General features: G+C 48.8%; 2 protein-coding genes across 2 annotated transcripts in view; both read right to left on the bottom strand.

Annotated features, from left to right (window-relative positions):
• ppp2r5b (protein phosphatase 2, regulatory subunit B', beta) overlaps window positions 1–7,660 on the bottom strand; it is a 12,532-nt gene extending 4,872 nt beyond the window's left edge. Inside the window, 1 exon segment of the mRNA XM_056300847.1 lies at window positions 7,468–7,660. Within this exon segment, the coding sequence (XP_056156822.1) occupies window positions 7,468–7,660 (193 nt within the window).
• Window positions 7,661–12,895: 5,235 nt separating this feature from the next.
• Window positions 12,896–20,080, bottom strand: part of batf2 (basic leucine zipper ATF-like transcription factor 2) — an 11,793-nt gene continuing 4,608 nt past the window's right edge. Inside the window, exon 3 of the mRNA XM_056299952.1 lies at window positions 12,896–15,719. Within this exon, the coding sequence (XP_056155927.1) occupies window positions 14,358–15,719 (1,362 nt within the window). The 3' untranslated portion in view covers window positions 12,896–14,357. The remainder of the gene's footprint in view (window positions 15,720–20,080) is intronic.

Raw genomic sequence — 20,080 nt, 5'->3', positions numbered from 1 at the left:
TCTCTCTCTGTCATGCTCTCTCTCTCTCTCTCTCTCTCTCTCCTCTCTGTCATGCTCTCTCTCTCTCCTCTCTCCTCTCTGTCATGCTCTCTCTGTCTCCTCTCTCACTTTCTGTCATGCTCTCTCTCTCTCTCTCTCTCTCTCTCTCTCATCTTCTCTTCTCTCTTCTCTCTCTGCTCTCTCTCTCTCTCTCTCACTCTCTGTCATGCTCTCTCTCTCTCCTCTCTCCTCTCTGTCATGCTCTCTCTGTCTCCTCTCTCACTTTCTGTCATGCTCTCTCTCTCTCTCTCTCTCTCTCTCACTCTCTGCCATGCTCTCTCTCTCCTCTCTCACTCTCTGTCATGCTCTCTCTCTCTCCTCTCTCACTCTCTGTCATGCTCTCTCTCTCCTCTCTCACTCTCTGTCATGCTCTCTCTCTCTCTCTCTCCTCTCTCTCACTCTCTGTCATACTCTCTCTCTCTTCTCTCACTCACTCTCTGTCATGCTCTCTCTCTCTCTCACTCACTCTCTGTCATGCTCTCTCTCTCTCCTCTCTCTCCTCTCTCACTCTCTGTCATGCTCTCTCTCTCTCCTCTCTCACTCTCTGTCATGCTCTCTCTCTCTCTCACTCACTCTCTGTCATGCTCTCTCTCTCTCCTCTCTCACTCTCTGTCATGCTCTCTCTCTCTCTCCTCTCTGTCATGCTCTCTCTCTCTCTCTCCTCTCTCACTCTCTGTCATGCTCTCTCTCTCCTCTCTCACTCTCTGTCATGCTCTCTCTCTCTCTCTCTCTCTCCTCTCTCACTCTCTGTCATGCTCTCTCTCTCTCTTCTCCTCTCTCACTCTCTGTCATGCTCTCTCTCTCTCCTCTCTCACTCTCTGTAGCTTTACTCCTCCCTCCCTCCACCTTCTTAGTCACTGTCTGTGCACCGAGGACACACACTTGTGTGTGTGTGTGTGTGTGTGTGTGTGTGTGTGTGTGTGTGTGTGTGCCAGTATGTGTACTTTGTCCTGTATTCTACACGTGTTTATGTGCATGTGCAATATAGGAGTAGATACGAAGCTTTATATGGAGATCCAGTGTTGTTAGGGTCCATTTATCTGCTTAGAGACCATCCCCGCTGCTCCTCCAGCGGCGGATGCGGCATTATGAATCTCAGTCAGTTATTTTGGAAAGTAAGTGGCTAATCTTGCTACTTAACACATTCTGTAAAGGACAAAATAAGAAATATCCACTTAATATTTTCTATCAGAAATATGAAGGGGCGGGGGACATACATTATTTGTTGTCCATGTCTATATTGTGATTCTGATTTGCATCCCCTCCCCCTTTTTCCCCCCAATTGTATTCGGTCAACTACCCCACTCTTCCAAGTCGTCCCGGTCGCTGCTCCACCCCCTCTGCACCCTGGGGAGGGCTGCAGACTACCACATGCCTCCTCCCATACATGTGGAGTCGCCAGCCGCTTCTTTTCACCTGACAGTGAGGAGTTTCACCGGGGGGACGTAAGCGGGTGGGAGGATCACGCTATTCCACCCAGTTCCCCTCCCCCCCCGAAGAGGTGCCCCGACCGACCAGAGGAGGCGCTAGTGCAGCAACCACGACACATACCCACATCCCGCTTCCCACCCGCAGACATGGCCAATTGTGTCTGTGGGGATGCCCGACCAAGCCGGAGGTAACACGGGGATTCGAACCGGCGATCCCGTGAATCGTCACTTGACAGTTCACCACATCTGTAATGACTCAGACGCAAAGTTTTTACCATGATGTGAAACGCGGAAACATTAATCAGTACGATGGATTATCACAGAAATCGGTTAATGTCATAATAATAATAACAATCTCACTGCTTGACCTACACAGGGAGGTCAAAGGTCAGCATGATCTAAGTACAGTACACCGCCAGCATGAGATCAGCTGTGTCCTTGTGCTGCGTTGGAGCTACATCATCTAACGTGGACCCCGGCTTGAGAAGCTGCGTGGAAGTCTACATCAACACGATACCATGACAGCCACACGCTAGACCCATTCCGTTGCCTATCAACACAAGACTCGCCAGTTCGAATCCCTGTATTACCTCCGGCTTTGTCAGGCGTCCCTACAGACACAATCGGCTGTGTCTGCGGGTGGGAGGCCGGATGTGGGTATGTGTCCTGGTCGCCGCACTAGCGCCTCCTCTGGTTGGTCGGGGCGCCTGTTCGGGGGGGAGGGGGAACTGGGCGGAATAGCGTGATCCTCCCACGCGCTACGTCCCTCTGGTGAAACTCCTCACTGTCAGGTGAAAAGAAGCAGCTGGTGACTCCACATGTATCGGGAGGAGGCATGAGGCAGTCTGCAGCCCTCCCCGGCTCGGCAGAGGGGGTGGAGCAGCGACCGGGACGGCTCGAAAGAGTGGGGTAATTGGACAGATACAATTAGGGAGAAAAGGGGGAAAATCCAAAAAGGAAAGAAAAACGCCTGCTACAGCAACGAGGCTTCATAAACACCGCTTCTTCTTCTTCTTCTTCTTCTTTCAGCTTATTCCCTGTTTCTCAGGGGTTGCCAGAGTGGATTTTATAGTTTTCATCGGTACCCTGTTAGGGCACAGCACCAATGGTGGCCGTTGTTAACTCGGGCCTTGACTGATCCGGTATGGTCTTGTCAATCCGCATACTGATTCGGCAAAATGTTACATCGGATGCCCTTCCTGACACAACGGCTAACCCTGACAGACATTAGTGCTGCTCACTGTCTTCATCAAAATGAGGTCTTCTCAGTGTCTTCTTCATCATCATTTACAATGTCTTCATGCATGCATTCTGCTTTTTAATTCAGCTGGGGAGTGGCAAACATGGTTCTTTTTTTAAGTCCAGTCATGGTGGCTGATTGGATTTTCAGGGCACGGGAGTCAACAAGAACAGTAGATCGAACTAATGAGCACGCTTGTTCCCTCGAGGGCAAATACTCAAAAACACAACCTACACCGGGCCCAGACTGGTAGCCACTGCAGGAGTCCACTGTCCACACGCCGTGAATTCTGTCTCGTGCGGCGTGATTTTACAATCAATATCTCCGGGGGTCTGATCTGAGGCCGAAGTGTCACAGCGGTACAGCAGGTGCATAAAACAAGTGGGGACCCCTTTGATGGATGCAGCTGTGTAAGTGGAGAGAGCACTTTGAGCGGGACCTGTGACGGTGTTATGAGGGCCCTCTGTCGTCGCGAATTACACACCCTGCAGTCGCCGGCCTAACAGGAAGTCAGAGCTTGCTAAATGAGGTGGAAAAAATGCATCGGAGCGCGCGCACACACGCACGTATATGAACGCATACACTACCACACATCCGGTCACAAACCAAAGCATGTGCCCATAGACAAACACCGCACTCATCAGTGCTACCTTTAAAAGCAACGGGCCTTCCCTTCATATGGCCTTAATGGAAACAAATGGCATGCTACATCAAGGGGAGCGTCGCCTGATCTGAGGACATGCGGCATGTTCTTTCCCTACGCACATGGGCTTCTAAATGTACCTGCATGTGTAATGCATGTGTGTGTGTGTGTGGGGGGGGTGTCTTTATCTCTCTCTTCATTTTTAAGTGACGTAGACAATTTTTTAACTTATCATTATGAAGTAAATGTTGATTGCACAGTGTAACGGCTATAGAAAATGACACCATCGGCGTTTAGATTGGTTCCCCATAATAAGCCTCGCTTTCCTTATTCTGTCTGCCACCGCCCTTACAAAAAAAACGTGTACCTGAAGTTTATTTTATTAAGTAACTTCAAGAAATGTTCAAGCTCAAGTGAAGTTCATGTACTAGTAGTATAATTGTAAGTGTGACCGGTTATTTTCTTGCCCGGTGCGGGATTCGATAGGGGGTGTACTGCACCACAAGGCGACATCACTAACCGCTCGGCTAAAGGGTCAGACCCGTTAGCTAGGGGCTAACGTGTCTTATTAGTAGTTTACAGTCGTCACCCTCTCCCAGAAGCGCAACCTCGCGCTTTGTTATTCCCGCGCTCCGAAGAGACTTCTGAGGATCTGCACACTTCCGGATCCCGCCGCTGCCACCAATGGAACCGGTTATTTTCTTGCCCGGTGCGGGATTCGATACGGGGTGTACTGCACCACAAGGCGACATCACTAACCGCTCGGCTAAAGGGTCAGACCCGTTAGCAAGGGGCTAACGTGTCTTATTAGTAGTTTACATAAGTATTCTTAAGTATAATTTTGCTTAGTATAGCTCTGATAAGTACTTAAAAAGTAAACTGAAAGTATACTCACTGATTTTTAGTTTAAAATAACTGCTAATAGTCCAGTTGAATAAACCGCTTTTTTTTGTTGTAAGGGCGGGTACGACCTGGCGGGAAAATGACGGCTCGATTTACGGCACAAAGGAGGCGCGTTCACCATTGCGCAACCAAAACAGGTAGAGGATAGCGCTTTTGTTTCCCGCGGTAGCTATTGCTAGCTATCCCCAGCAGCGGAAATGGCGGACAACCGAAGTGACAGTGAGAGTGAACCCCGTTGACGGAGGAGGCAAAGAAGGCGAACGGGGAGAGGGATACAAATAGAGGTAAAACAAGAGCGAACCTCGGACGGGTGCTCACTTTGGAGAGAGCTCCCGTGTTGGGTCAAACTTAGTTTCCCCGTCGAAATATGTTCGCAAGGAAACACGTTAGCTATCGGTTACGTTAGGCTAATGTAAACGTTAGGTTAGGCTTAGTTTGACGTTAAATTAAGGTTAGGTCATGTTGAGGTTCATGAAGTATCCCGTTGTTGTATTGAACTCTGGGGAGTGTGCCTATGTTCCCACGGCCCTATGTTCCCACATTTCTAACCCTAACCCTAACCCTTTTGAGAAAAATCTTAAAAATAAGAAAAATTTTAGAAATATGGGAACATAGGGCTGTGGGAACATAGGGCCTAATTTTCAAAATTTTCAGTGAAAAAAAAATTCTTAGAAATGTGGGAACATAGGGCAGCCTGTGGGAACATAGGGGCTGACCCCGAACTCTGGCTAGGGGGGGAACAGCTCTCGATGGGGAAACAGTTCGACAAAAACACCCAAGATTTGAGTGTTCCAAGTCGACATTAAGTTGGCAATATTTCTACTGGATCAGTAATTACCACAACCTGCCTACTCATTAATACTACAGGATGCTTTACTCTGCCTTTATCATGGCACTGAGATCGGGGTTTCTAGTTCAAACTTTGATTCTTCCGGTTGCTTCTTGCTTTGGACAGGGTAGAGGCTAGTTCCCATCGATGCAGAGAACGGAAATGGAGTAGAGAACGGTCAACTGAGCATAAGCAAAATGCCTCTACCACGCCTCCACACGCCCCGCGTAGCATCCAGGCGCTAGGATTCTAGGAAGGCCCACCCCTACTCTGCGTCTGATTAGCTAACTTTAACCCTAACCCCGCCCTAACCTTAACCTACCCAAACAACGGAGGCAACGAATACTTGCGCATGCTCAGTTGACCGTTCTCTGCATCGATGGGAGCTAGCCTCTACCCTTTGGACGGGAGCCAGGCTGCTAATAAACGGAAAGCGAACCGGTTGTCTTTGCGACAGCGGCGCAAACAATAAAAACGCTTGGAAATGCTGGGGAGGCAGTTGAAAAGTTGTCTACAGCCACTTTAATGGAAATGGACGAAAAGACAGAGAGAGGGGGAGAGAGAGACAGAGAGATTAGCTAGCTGGACCAAATGGTTCGCGAGAAAGCAAAAGGGCAGGATGAGGTAGGGCTTGCTGAAGGCGTGAAACGGCTAGGGAAAGTCTAGAGAGAACACCCATAGACTAAAAACAGCCTCGCTCACTAACCTCGTTTTATGGTTCTCTCTCTTACTCACCAAAAGCATTTTGTGGGTGGTGACTTTACCTGAATGGATCTTTTTTTTTTCCCTTTAACAGAACTTAAAGCCATGATGCACGAACCAAGGTGGCAGAATATGAATCGTAATCAGAATCAGTTTTATTTTCCCCCTGTATGTGTTTTGCATTTGTTTTGAAACTTGGATACAGAAAATATTATGCGGATTTCTTTGGCTGTCTTACCTCAAAATTGTTGTCTGTGTGTGCCATCGTCTATAAAGATCTCGGTCAAACAGTAAATGTGAATAAATTCACCCTTTAGAGTAACCTGCTTGAAGTGCCAGAGTAAAGCAGATGAAGTCAGGTATGTTGTAAATGACAGAATAGTACACTTAATTTACTTTCCAATACTTAACTGTGATTATATCAACTTCTTCACCACGGACTTTGTTCTCCTATGGGGCACTGTCCTCCACAGGCACCGAAAGTAAATTACAGTTTAAAAAAAATCATAGAAATTACCTTCAAATACTATTCAGATTTGCTTGGCCTTAGCTGCCTAACAGGTTTAGGCTCGCTTGCTAGTTTTGCTAGCTGACTACTGTACCTGCACACAGTTTCCTGAGTTGGTCTATGCTGAGGAAATGCAAGCAACATTACATTCAAAGACTCCTCGTGCCCTCTTTATCAGACTAGCTCAGAGCAAACTGCCCTTACTGAGGTAACTGTAGCAGATTGTGGATATTGTGGTCGACTTGGAACAACAGAATCGACATCGGTAGAGCTACTGAAGCCTGTTTAGGTGATTATATACCAGTCTGAATGTCAAAACTGAAGAAAACCCTGCGTTGGACGAGTCGTTTCTGCCATAGCATTGTGCACACTGTGTTTATACTGAGGCTAGTTTGGTTTGGCAGAGTTATGCCGATGTAGGCCTTGTATCATTATACCTCTCTACATCCGATATAGCGTGAGAATACATCACTAGATGGACTCCTATAAATCAACTAAGAATCAGTATGTCTCTTTCTATGGGAAAATACAGTGCTCTTATGACCTAGTACCAATGAACAAGACATGTATCACCGGGCCCAAATCAAATGAATGTCGACGTTTCAATAGACCTGGGAAGTTCCCACTTAAGAACAATGTCTGAAACAAAATACTGTAATGCAGGGTTATTCAGGAGAAGCAATTCCTTACAAGAACAGGGTGTGTATGTCAATGTGGAGTTATGTATACAGTAGGGAAGATACATGTAGCATTAAGGCAATCAATAAGCCATTTTTCTGCTTGCAGGTTTTATGATATGTAGGTCTATGGCAGGGCTGTAGTCGGTCCATTAAAAGGGGTGGGCCCTTTTATTCGGAGCACAAGATACCTTATGCAAGCCTGCCTTTGACCTACTGTGGCTAGGAATACACTACTTTAGTCTACAATATCCTTGTAATTTAGTGGAGGAATCACCAAAATAATAGACATTCAGGCTTAAAACATAACAGACCATGAGCTTGTTTTGTTCCTATAAGGTAACGCTGCATGGTTTTGTTGAATACACTTTGGACTTTTTGGACCCTTCGTTTTTTGAGGGGTACATTGGTCGAACGACCCCCCCCCCCCCTTAGCTTATCTACCCATGAGGATATATGGATATAGATATAACAGTATACTGTAATGCCTACCCACCTTTGAGCAGGGGCAGTGGTGTGAGCTCCACCTGTGAACTCTGGTAGCGGAACTGGGAGGAGCTGTGGGACCTCCTCTGCCGGGCCCGGCGCATCGACCTCCGCGGGAAGCCGTCCACCTTCTCCGCCGAGGGCACCGAGAAGCCTGTGGTCGGAGAGGAAGGGCTGGATGGCGGAAGCTTGGTCGTCTCCATGATCGCTGCAGTGGCCGCCTCAAGGCCTGTGCGTGCGCGTGCACCCAAAGGGGTTTCGAACGTGTGTCAGGTGCAAGGGGACGATGGAGGATGGAGGGGGGGGGGTCTTAGTTCCCTATTGTAGCACTAATGAATGGTCAATTTATCAAAATGAATGGGTCGTGGAGGAGATGGATGAGGGGAGAGAAAGAGAGAGAGGGGTAGGTAGGGAGGGAGGGAGGGAGGGAGGGAGGGGGTGAAGGTGGGAAAGAGGGAGAGGTGCAGAGACGGAGGGAAGGTTAGATGGGAGGTGAAAAAGAGAAGCTGAGCGGTGCAGTTAGAAAAAGGAGAGGCTGCTGGATGTCAAGTTGGCTCCGCACCTTTCGACGCCTGTCTCGGGCTCAGCTTTGCGATGGCAGCATCCTTTTTGCCTCCCCCCCCCCCTCCTCACGCACCGATGAAGAGTCGTATCTGTAACATACCCCCCCCCCCTCGAAGGCAGAAGATGCTGTGCGCACGGACGCGCGCGCACAGACGCGCGCGCGCCTCCTTCGACACAAATTACACAGACGCCTGCTGCTGGGTTGGCGTCACACACGGGCTAAGTCATCGGCCTAAATTTGGGATTTTTATTTATATATTTAACCCACGGACGTATTGATCCCTCCTTACGTAAAAGACACAATTCACCGCGATCAGACGTTGTTCAGGCGGCACCGGATCATTCCATGCCCGAACGAAAAGGAATATAGAACGAGTCGATCCCAGTGCCTGTTCCGTCTTCGTCTATCAGGCTCTTGATCGATAAATCAGTAATCGGTCCTCGCAGCGGATGACGGCGATGATATCATAAGATTACCAATCCGGGCCCACCTTGGCTGCCGCATCGCTGTTGTCCTCCTCGTTTGTTTTCAACGGATCCTTCTTTCACCGTTATCCTAATTACTGTTATTGATGATGAGGATGACGATGATGATGATAATAATGTCTTCTTCTTCTTCTTCTTCTTCTCACGGTTCTCCTCGTATCGTGCACCTTGTCGCGGTCCGGGCAGCAGGGCGGAGGTACGGACGCCTCTCTCACCGCGCCGACATGTGCAGCTCCTCCGCCAGAGTCCCACTCCTCTCTTCAGTCCGCCCCCCCCACCCCCACCCCCCCCCCAAAAAAAAAAGAAAAAGGGGGGGAAAAAGGAAAACCGGGATAAAACTCCTCCTACCTGCAATGGCAGTCGGTTATAAAAAGAGAGAGGAGGGGGGGGGGGGAGAAACTCCACACCAGCAGCACCCCGTCTCGTCTCTGTCGCTCGGAGCTCGTCTCCGCCGCCTCCTATTTATCGCCCGTTATTTCGCTGCTCGTCCGGCGGCGCCGCGCAGAAGCCAGTGGTGGTGAAAGGAGGGAGAGGGAGAGAGAGAGAGGGGGGGGGAGACTGCGGATGACGCTATGGGCGCCAGATTTATTTATTTATTTATTTATTTATTTGTTTGTTTGTTTTTTCGCTTTGTATTTATTCCGGCTGCCTTGTGTGCTGCTCACCCGCTTTATATACACGTTGCACATAGCCAGCGCCGAGACTCTCACCCTCCCTCCCCCCCTCTCTCTCTATTTCAGTCCAATTAGTAGGTACATCTCTGTTTTCGCTCTCGTCCTCCAGCTGCACACCGTTCGGATGCGCTGTGTTTTTGTGTCTCTCCTGACTCTCCTCCTAACACCACCGCCGCCACTCCCCCCCCCCTCCTCCTCCTCCCCTTCATCTCCCCCTTATTCCTCCCTTCCTATCTGACGTATACGCACGCACGCACGCAGTGGGGTTGGCCGTGGCCCGTGGGATTTGGGGATCAACTCTCTTTCCATTGTTCTATCCCTCCGCTATAATCCACTTGTCCGTTCCGCCTCCCCTCCCCTCCCCCTCCTCCTCCCCCCTCCAACTCACTCACGTAATAAACTATACGCGCCTCACACACCTCTGCCACTAACTCACGCCCTCTCTTTGGCAGCGGAGGCGTTGGGTTTCTGCTGGCTTGACTGATTAATGGGTTACGTCTTCTTTGGTCTGTCATCATGAATAGACTTCCCCGGTCTATACACAGTGTAGGGGAGTGAGTAAGACACGCGCGTGCGCCCCATCCTGCCTCCCTCCCTCCTCTCCTCCTCCTCCTCCTCGCCTCTTTGGTTCATCTCCCGCTGTTGTGTCGCTCCGTGCCCATCCACGCATCATGGCGGGGGCGCCCGTCAGCTCAGCTGGCTGCGTGCTCCAACATCACATCCTGTACCTATCGAGGGGTCCACGGCCAAGTGTTATCGCGCATGCGCGGTTTTCGGGTTCGGCAAGGTAGGGCGCATCGTCGCAACAGCGGCCGAGGGCCGGCTGGGCGGTGTCGGTTTGCGCCCCGGGTCCCCCACTGGTCTTGGAGTAAGACTGTGATGCCAAGTGTTATCGCGCATGCGCGGTTTTCGGGTTCGGCAAGGTAGGGCGCATCGTCGCAACAGCGGCCGAGGGCCGGCTGGGCGGTGTCGGTTTGCGGCCCGGGTGCCCCGCTGGTCTTCGAGCAAGTCCCGGATTAGCAACAGCAGGCTTTAGTCTCGGGTCTCCCCCCCCCCCAATAAAACCCAGTGTGGCTGGAAGAGCAGCCGCTGGCTCTCCTCAACACATTCTGACTGCAGGTCGCCTTCAGAAACGGTCCGCAGCGCAGAACTTGGGCACTTTTAGCAACATGTCACTCAAGGACCAGAAACGGCACTTTTGCCCATAATGCACTTTAATCTCTTTCCGCTCGCGGCCGGAGCAGAATACAGTACTCGGCTAGTACACAGGTCTATTGCACGTCACAGTAAGATACAAACGCGCCATTTGACAAACCTTAATAATACAAATGTACAAACACAAAATATGTTTTATACTCAGCATGTGTGCAGTGTGTGTGTGTGTGTGTGTGTGTGTGTGTGTGTGTGTGTGTGTGTGTGTGTGTGTGCCTATACACAAAGCCTGGAAAAGTGTGTGCCGGCTCTTTTTTTCCAATAAATTAGTCTCATTATATAATCATAAACTGTCATTAACTCGGAGCCCCTGAGTGGTCTCTAAGGCCTATTATGGTCTGTCGTCTTTTGATCCTAGTTTTAATCTCCTTGGGTCCCTTGAAAGGCGCCATACAAAACTAGAAGTCGTTGCTGTCGCTGTTGGCCACAGCATTTTTGTTCGTTCTAGTTCGCGCGCTCGTTTCACTAAAGCACGCGGGGTGCGGTACAGCGGGAAGTCTACGACGACTCAGTAACAGGTGACGTTGGTCTCTGCGCGCGGGCCCGCTGTGAGGCGTGTGATCGGGGACCGTCTAAAAAGTGCAACAACGAAGAGATACAAAAAAACGATAACGTCACTCTTATTCTGCGTAGTGTTCCCCAAAAAAAATCACTTCACACATCAATGGTCACACACGAGTGTTAGTTAGGCTACAACACTTAGTTTGGAAACATGTGCTTCTGGCTTTTCTTTCTTTTTTTTGGTTGCTTTCCCCCCCCCCTCTCTCTTTTTCTCCCAATTGTACTTGGCCAATGACCCCATTTTCCGAGCCGTTCCAGTCGTCGCGCCGCCCCCCTCTGCCGAGCCGGGGAGGGCTGCAGACTACCACACGCCTCCTCTGATACATGTGGAGTCGCCAGCCGCTTCTTTTCACCTGACAGTGAGGAGTTTCGCCAGGGGGACGTAGCGCGTGGGAGGATCACGCTATTTCCCCCCAGTCCCCCCCCCGAACAGGCGCCCTGACCAACCAGAGAAGGCGCCAGTGCAGTGACCAGGACACATACCCACATCCGGCTTCCCACCTGTAGACATGGCCAATTGTGTCCTGTGGCATGGCCGGATTAACCCACCAGGGGGCCCCAGGGCACGCACGTCCATTGCCCCTCCCCCGCCCCGCCCCGTCAGATAGGCTATGCAAACAATACTAAACATTGTTAAATGTAATGCAAATACTCAACGTGGTAGTCGACGCTTTGCCAATCTGCATGGGATTCAGACGGCGACTACAAAGTACAACACAATTTCGAATCACAAAACAAACGAGAGCAGCTCACAGCATCGCAAACATATTGCGACGCCTTCTTCCCACTTACACGGCTTACCAACAGGAAATAAATGTTTGTTTGAGAGCAAATAATTTGGTGAAATATGGGCATATTTTAGTAAAACTATCTGTTTAGTTATTTTCCAGTATGGGCATTCTAGCTAGCACATTTGTTTAATTATACACGATGAAACAAGGAATTTGATCATAAGCATCGAGTTTGCGCTATGTCAGACTTTGTTTGCACTCTCGACGCTACAACGTAAACATGAGGCACATGTTGCACTCTTAATTGCTACAATGTAAACATAATGGGCAAAGTCTTCAAACCGACATTGTGATACATCTAGAATTCTCACTTGGAGCAGCTTTATACATACGGGCCCTGAGCTCTCAGAATTATAAGGTTACCTTTGCATCTGAAAGCCCATTTCCAAATCTTCCAGGATCAACAGAAACTATAGCTTGGGGCCCCACATCAATAGGGACTGTAGCTTGGGCCCTGCATCAATAGAGACTTTGTAGCTTGAGGCCCTGCATCAGTAGAGACTGTTGCATGGGGCCCCACATCAATAGAGACTGTAGCTTGGGCCCTGCATCAATAGAGACTTTGTAGCTTGGGGCCCTACATCAGTAGAGACTGTAGCTTGGGGCCCTGCATCAATAGAGACTTTGTAGCTTGGGGCCCTACATCAATAGAGACTTTGTAGCTTGGGGCCCTGCATCAATAGAGACTTTGTAGCTTGGGGCCCAGCATCAGTAGATACTGTAGCTTGGGGCCCCGCATCAATGGAGACTAGCTTAGGCCCTGCATCGTGACGCAGGGTTGGAACAAACGTCCCTTGTAGGGTATGATTGGGGATCCCTACTATACGCAAACACAATACTCCTGACCTTTTGGGGCCCCTCATGGTCCAGGGGCACTCGCCCGGCATGCCCGGTCCGTAATCCAGCCTTGGTCTGTGGGGATGCCTGACCAAGCCGGAGGTAACATCGGGATTTGAACCGGCAATCCCCGTGTCAGTAGGCAACGGAATAGACTGCTACGCTACCCAGATGCCCCTTTTGCCTAATTTTGGGGACTTTTTATCAAGTAAGATATTCAATAATCACTCTTACAGCAAAAAAATATATTTATTTATTTATTTATTTATATGCAAAAGCACTTTTTTTTTTCAAACTAAGTGTAGCATAACGAACAGCAGACCATTGGATATGTGAGGTGATTTTGGGGACACACTACACTGTATAAGAGCGAAGTTGTTGAATGTTTTTAAGGTAGCTCTTTTCAGTGCTGCACTTTTTAGACGGTCCCAGCGCGCTCGTCTTACTACGGCGGGAAAGAGGCGTCGTTCTGATGCGAGCACGCTCATAATGAATGCTGTGACCACTCGGGGCCTCCGTACATAGATATAGATATGAGGTTACAATTACAAAGAAGGTAAAAATTATTAGATTATTTCACATCGTCACAGTGTATAAATAACACAAAATATATTGACTTTCTCAAACCCATTAGTCAAATTTTCTAGGTTTCTAAAAAAAAAAGGTTTACATTTAGTAGTCGTTAGTTAATTTCTATCAGCAAAAACACTTTCAATATCTCGATCGTCTCCGTTATGCTCATTGTCGTGCTAAGTCCACGTTGGGCTAATTGTTTACCCTTTGATTTACAGTTCACTTGTATCCTTTGAGCAGAGGCGTCTCCCTGTGTGAGGCAAATTTCCGTGTCCATCACATTACAAATTAAAAAAGAAAACAAAAACATCATTAGAAATGGACTTGACTTAACACAAGCAGCTAGCAGACCATTTTTCTTCATCCTTTCAGTCCCGGGTTTTGCTCATGATGGGCGATGATGCACAATGACTCATTTTTAAAGCCTGAAACCCTTGTTTGGCACAATCAAATCAAACAAGTTTATGTCAAATGTTTATATTCTTAGTTTTCTTTTCTATACTTCCTTGTGTGTAGAAACCTATTTGGCTATCAATATAGTTATCATTTGTGTGTGGTTTTTTTTTTTGAAGAGCACTGACATTTCAGAATACAAGAAAAAAACACTAAATATAATGTGGTTTTCTATTTAGGAATTGAAAACATTGATTTATGGGAAGGCGTATCCGAGGCGGACGGTGAGTGAAAATAATTTCGTCATATTTGAAATGCCATCAGCACAGCTTGCCTTTGTGTAGTCCTGCTTGGATGTGTGGTTAACTTTGGCACTTTGTTCACACCAAGAACAGGGCAGAAGTGGTGTATTCACATGGTCACACTTCCTCTTAGGTTTCAAAAAGCAGCAAATATTTTTCCCATCTGCAATAAAACGCTGCAACTGCAAAGATTCCCAGTTACTTGAGTGCTTGTTAAAGGCAGAGCCCCATGCAGCGTTATTGTAGGTGTTGCCCGACAGACCCAAGGCCAACTGGCTGACGCCCGGAAACATCGCAAACATTTAGGAAACCAGAAATACAGGCAGAACGCAGCGTTTGCAAAAACAGACACTGACACGGACTACCAGTGGGTCAGTAGTAATGACTGACTGGGTACACTTCTGGATAAGTTTATGCTATTTCGGGGCAGCAAATCCTACTATGTATGTCTTTAAGATTCAGATAGAGGCAGATGAAATCTGATCCTTCCTGCCCCTTTGACATGCCCTACACAAATAAGTGATCATCCAGCAGCCAATCATCGGTATCCAGTAATTCCGAAAGGGTCAGGTCACTGGAAGGTTCTCCCGCTGTTGGGGGGGAAGTGAGGTATTGAGAGATGGAATGTGGGCAGACACCCGGACCAGTGACGGGGCTTGAAAAGACGTCAACTGTAGGTTGAGGTACAGTGAGAGAGCTGGGGACAGTTAATGAGGATAGCAGAGAGGTGGGCCTATCCATTATTTGTTGACCAAAACTAGGCTTAACCATAACATTAGAGGCAGGAATGTGATCTAAATGAATCTGAGGGGCAACTGAGGGGGCAAACAGAGACTGTGGGGATACAACTTGACAGGATAATGAGAAAGGACCATGCAGTTGGCTGGTAGAGTTCATAGAGCATGGTTGACGGTGGTAAAGCTGGGGTTCGTTCATTAGACCAACCTGGCCCAGAACAGCAGCATTTTCACCCCCCGGGAAAGCTGTGACAGAGGGAAAATGAGGGCTGGGTACAGGGGCCTGCCTCTCTGACTGGATTTTCACTAGCCCAGAACAGTCCGCCTGGTTACATACGGGGGAAGACGAAGGCAAGAAAGCAACTTTTTCCAGCGAAGGGAGGTAATTTGTTAACCCAGGGGGGGTAGGCACGTGGGAGGTCATCTGACCAGAAGTCAGACCAGTTCCTAGCGAGGGAGAGGTAGAAACAAGGCTGGTGTGAGTTTGAGGAGCATTTCTTAGTGTGCAACTTGATTGACTGATTGACTGATCGGAGTATGTAAGAGGGGGCCCTTGGCTGAGGATGGGCTGCAGCGAGGAGACTGAGGGGTGAACGGACGAACTCGAAGAAGGGAAGAGATTGGCAGAGGAGCACGGCGGTGAGTTTGATGCGTTTGCTGATGGAGTGGGAGACAAGTTTGAGAGAGGACTACTGGCTGGGCTGACACCCATACTGGCAACGAGAGAGGAACAAAGTGGGAAGGACGTATCAAAACAGGGGTTTGGGGTTTCAAGAGGGATGCCTACACATCCCGGGAGTGGCGATGCAGTCTCACCTGCGCAAGACGAGGAGTCATTCGGGGAAGTGGAGGAAGATGGGATGGGGAGGTCAGCGGAGGATAAATGATTTGTGTTTTGGGTTGAGGTTGAGGTCTGGAGAGCGATGCTGGAGGGGTGTGCACTGCTCCGAGGGGCTGCAGGCAGAGAGGAGGAAAGAGAGAGGCGGCGAGGTGAGCTGGAGCCCTCGGCGGCTCGGAGGCGGCAGAGGGGTTTGTGGCGCTCCAGGGCCGTCGTGTAAAGCTCGTGGTCTTTCTTCAAAGCAGCGATCTCCTTCTCCAGGGCCGAGTTTGCCCGCTCCAGATCCTGAAGCTCCTGGATAAGAGGAAAGGTTGGCGAGAGAGGGGCGAGACAGGATGTGAGAGTGTAAGAAGGAGTCGAGGAGAGAGAGAAGCAGGAGAGATGAAAGGAAGAGGTGACGGGAGAGAATGAAAAGAGAGAACATCAAAGTTGCATCAATTTCATGGTCATTACTCCTGAGAGAGATGCACTGCTGGTAATATGCAATGAAAGCTGTGATTGAACACATACGTCAACAGCAGAACGATAAACTTAAAAGGACAAGCCACCCAAAACGACGTAGAGCGGGCCTGACTCATGCTGTCCAAACACGCATAGCCCTGCATCCTAACATAGTGCAACATAACCTAACTGGATCAGACGCTGTAAGGTAATTGCATCTTCAGCCAAGTAACATGGATAAAACCCTCTTAGATAGGAAAGGAAATATGGGTTGGGGGGGTGGGGGGGGGGCACTGGCATGCCATAAAGGCACTGAAGCAGACATTAACCCAGTCAGGCCGAACCCTCGTAGCCTTCATGGAACGCAGATTTCTGTGTTAGAGCAACGAGGCCAGCAGCTAAAAATCTCTTTCTCGGATGATTGGTGCCATTTCTGCTTTTCTCGACTGAATATGGCAACAGAAGACTAAAAGGAGAAACGGGAGAGACAGCGGGGGCAAAGTCAGGGCTGGGAAGAGAAATGAAATATAGCACTTGAGTGTTGTTCGAGGTCAGCGTCACAGAGGTGGGCGAGCGGTCGGACGGAAGGGGCGACACAATAACCAAATGCACAAAGGCAAAGCATTAGTAGTAGTGTGTGTGTGTGTGTGTGGGAGGGGGGGGGGTCACAGAAATTACTACTAGTCTTCTGCCGTTGGGCCTCTATTGAGAGCCAGTCGAGTCCACAAGTCACGTGTTCTTGAAGTCTTTCTCCTGCCTCCAGCATGTCACGCATCTATCCTACAAACACACCATGGTCAGGGTGGGCATGCAATGTATACCAAGGCAAATTCAAAACTTGCAGTTTAAACCAAAAACTGAACATTTTCATTACTGAGAATGAAATGAATATTTCAGATATTTTGCCTTTAACAACACTAGGGGTCTGGGATGTTCTTTTAAAAACCAAGTTGTCATGATGACATAAAACCTACTAGCATTCAGTCAAGTCAATTTTATTTGTATAGTCCAATATCACGGATTACAAATTTGCCCCAAGAGGCTTTAAAGCAACACAACGCCGTGTCCTTAGACCCTCGCATTGACTAAGGAACATCAAGTCATTTCTTTTTATTTATTTATTTACTTTTATTGAATTTATTTTAAATTTCATTCTATTTTTATTATTTTATTATTAAATATTTCATATTTATTTATTTATTTATTTATTTATTTTAAACGCTAGCAATTGGGGGCGGCGCGGCGCGGCGGCGCAGTGGTTAGTGCGGTCGCCTCACAGCAAGAAGGTCCTGGGTTCGAGCCCCGGGGTCGTCCAACCTTGGGGGTCGTCCCGGGTCGTCCTCTGTGTGGAGTTTGCATGTTCTCCCCGTGTCTGTGTGGGTTTCCTCCGGGGGTTCTGGTTTCCTCCCACGGTCCAAAGACATGTAGGTCAGGTGAATCGGCCGTACTAAACTGTCCCTAGGTGTGAATGTGTGGCGCCCTGTGATGGACTGGCGGCCGGTCCAGGGTGTCTCCCCAACCTGCCGCCCAGCGACTGCCGGGATAGGCTCCAGCATCGCCGCCACCCTGAGCGGGATAAGCGGTTTGGGTAATGGACGGAAGTCAACATTGAAACACTTGTGTGATCCTGGGAAAGGCAGCCAGGTGTGTTATACTTTTCTTACATGTACTCCTCGAAGTAGAGCCCCGCCCGGTGGGTAAAACGCAGTAGTTTAGAGAGTCCCCACTGAGGACAACAGGCCCTTCAGCTGTGATGAGCGCCGCGTCCAAGATCTCAGTTTGCCGTCTCTCTCTCAACTCAGAACTCACACTTGGCGTAGGACAAAATAGGGAGTAAAATACTCCAACGGAAGTGAAAACTTGAGCCGCGCCAAGGAAACGTTGCTCTTTCTCATGAACAAGTTGCACAGCGGTCCGAGCAGATGTGCCAAACCAGCCGCACGCTGCCTTTGAGCAAAAGCCGAGATGGGTTTATTGGAAGGGATGCTTCTTCAAACTTGACTTTAAAGAGGATGAGAGAGCAGAATTGAGAAGGGGAAAAAAAAAAAACCAGCGACACAGCAGAAGTGTGTACTCCATCCATCTTTTCATGGTATACACAACCACAACCACACACACACCCACACACACAGTTAATCGGATATTCCTGTTTTGCACAAGTGGAAGAAAGAGAAAGGGAAAATAAAAGAGGGTTTTGATAAGAGTTACAATTGGCTAACTGTGCTACCGCGATGCAACACATAATAGCGAGCGAACGTTTAAGATATGAGATGACATGTTCAAAAAAAAAAACATTTTGCCGGACGCTTTCTGTTTCACTTTATTCGGGGGCCGAGCGGTAAACAGCCCGCGGCAGTACGGCGGCGGTGTGACGAGAAGAGGTTTCATCAGATTACAGATAACCTTTGAAATAAGTTGTTCGGTTGCGTAAAAAACACGGTGAAAGCGAAAGTCCAGGCGGCGTGGCGGGGACACCATCACATTCCCGGATTTGGGAACGGGAATGGGAATGGTGTTTATGGGCCACGTAGGTTTGCACCAGCGTGGAACGTGACTCCGGTTTCGGGGCTCTCTCGGTGTGTCCTTAACACGGAGTAGCAACACCACAACACAACAACCTCCGGATATACTGCGCACACAAGCTTTGACTCGCACGGGTGAAATAAGAGGCGCCGCGGTGCAGGGGAGGTGCCAGAGATGCCTGTTTATAAAGTACGCCGTAAAAGGACTAACAGCAGATAGAAAAGGAAGATGAGAAGATAACCTATATTCTGGGCACACGGTCCCGTTTCACATCCACACAGCCGCACACGTGGTAGATGACTCCTACCATAGACATCCGCTCTTGGGACTCTACGCACGTGGGCGGATTATGAGAAAATGGACCCCTGGGCATGGACGCATGAAAGCCCCCCACGGGGCAGGTACACCGACTTGCAGCCAACAGCACAATAACTAATTCGGCTGTAGCTCAACAGTATTTACAGCGCACATACACACAATTAATGCCAAAAACATACATATATATACACACACATATACATACATATATATATACACACACACACACACACAGTTGCAGTTGTCGCTCTTGTCAACCGGTGACCAGAGACGACTACTGCAATGTGGACCCTTACGCGGGATTAACAGAGGGCCCTTTTGAAACGAGGTGTAACGCCCATATGAGCAGCTTCAGAAATGAGCGTGCAAGAAACGCGGCGGCCTCAAGCCGCCACATTTGGTCGCTGTTAGACAAGCGTATCAGTTACCCCGTCTCATGGAAGATCCTTGCCAAGAGCAGTGCATATTCGGTTAGGGGTAAAAGATGTGACCTGTGCTTGGCAGAGAAGTGTTTTATTATTTTATTATTGTTCGCAGACCTGAGATGTCCACCTTGAATAGTAGAAACGAATCGGCCACCAGCTGTAGACACCGAAAACAATATCTCCTTTGTAACTATAAGTAAAACGTCTTTATTATTACCCCCCACCCCATTAGATGATACACGTGACATTTATTAAGAGTTTTTTTAAATATTCTAACTGCCTGTCCTTCCAACTGTGCCCCAACACCACCCCAATGTACATAATGTATATGTATATTATGTATAATTCACATAAATTACCTTGTTGTATTTGTAATGTAGGCCATTTCAACAGTGCCCTGATCCCTAAATGCTCTTCTAAACAAACCCCAGTCCCATTGGTTGTAAGGTTTTCTACCCCTCCATTGGTTGCTGTGCATCATAAGTACCCACCCCATTGGCTGTTATAGTTTGAATGGCTGGTCGCTGTCCAACCGAGACGCTGGGCAATGTGACTGTATGATTCTTTGTTGGAGCACATTAGCAGCTGATGAAACGGGCCTGTACTGCTACTACGTATTAACATCTGTTTCCCTGTATCCGTCTTGATAAATATATATATATATTCTTTTCTTTTTTGGGGGGGATTTTCCCCCCTTTTACTCCCCAATTGCACTTGGCCAATTACCCCACTCTTCCGAGCCGTCTGGGTCTCTGCTCCGCCCCCTCTGCCGAGCCGAGGAGGGCTGCAGACTACCCCATGCCTCCTCCCATACATGTGGAGTCGCCAGCCGCTTCTTCTCACCTGACAGTGAGGAGTTTCACCAGGGGGACGTAGCGCGTGGGAGGATCACGCTACCCCCCCCCCCAGTTCCCCCTCCCTGAACAGGCACCCCGACCGACCAGAGGA

This window comes from Lampris incognitus, chromosome 20 (genome assembly GCF_029633865.1).
Source record: "Lampris incognitus isolate fLamInc1 chromosome 20, fLamInc1.hap2, whole genome shotgun sequence".
In the NCBI taxonomy this organism is placed as follows: domain Eukaryota; kingdom Metazoa; phylum Chordata; class Actinopteri; order Lampriformes; family Lampridae; genus Lampris; species Lampris incognitus.
Note: the sequence above shows the minus strand (reverse complement) of the source record. Positions and strands in the feature narration are given on the sequence as shown.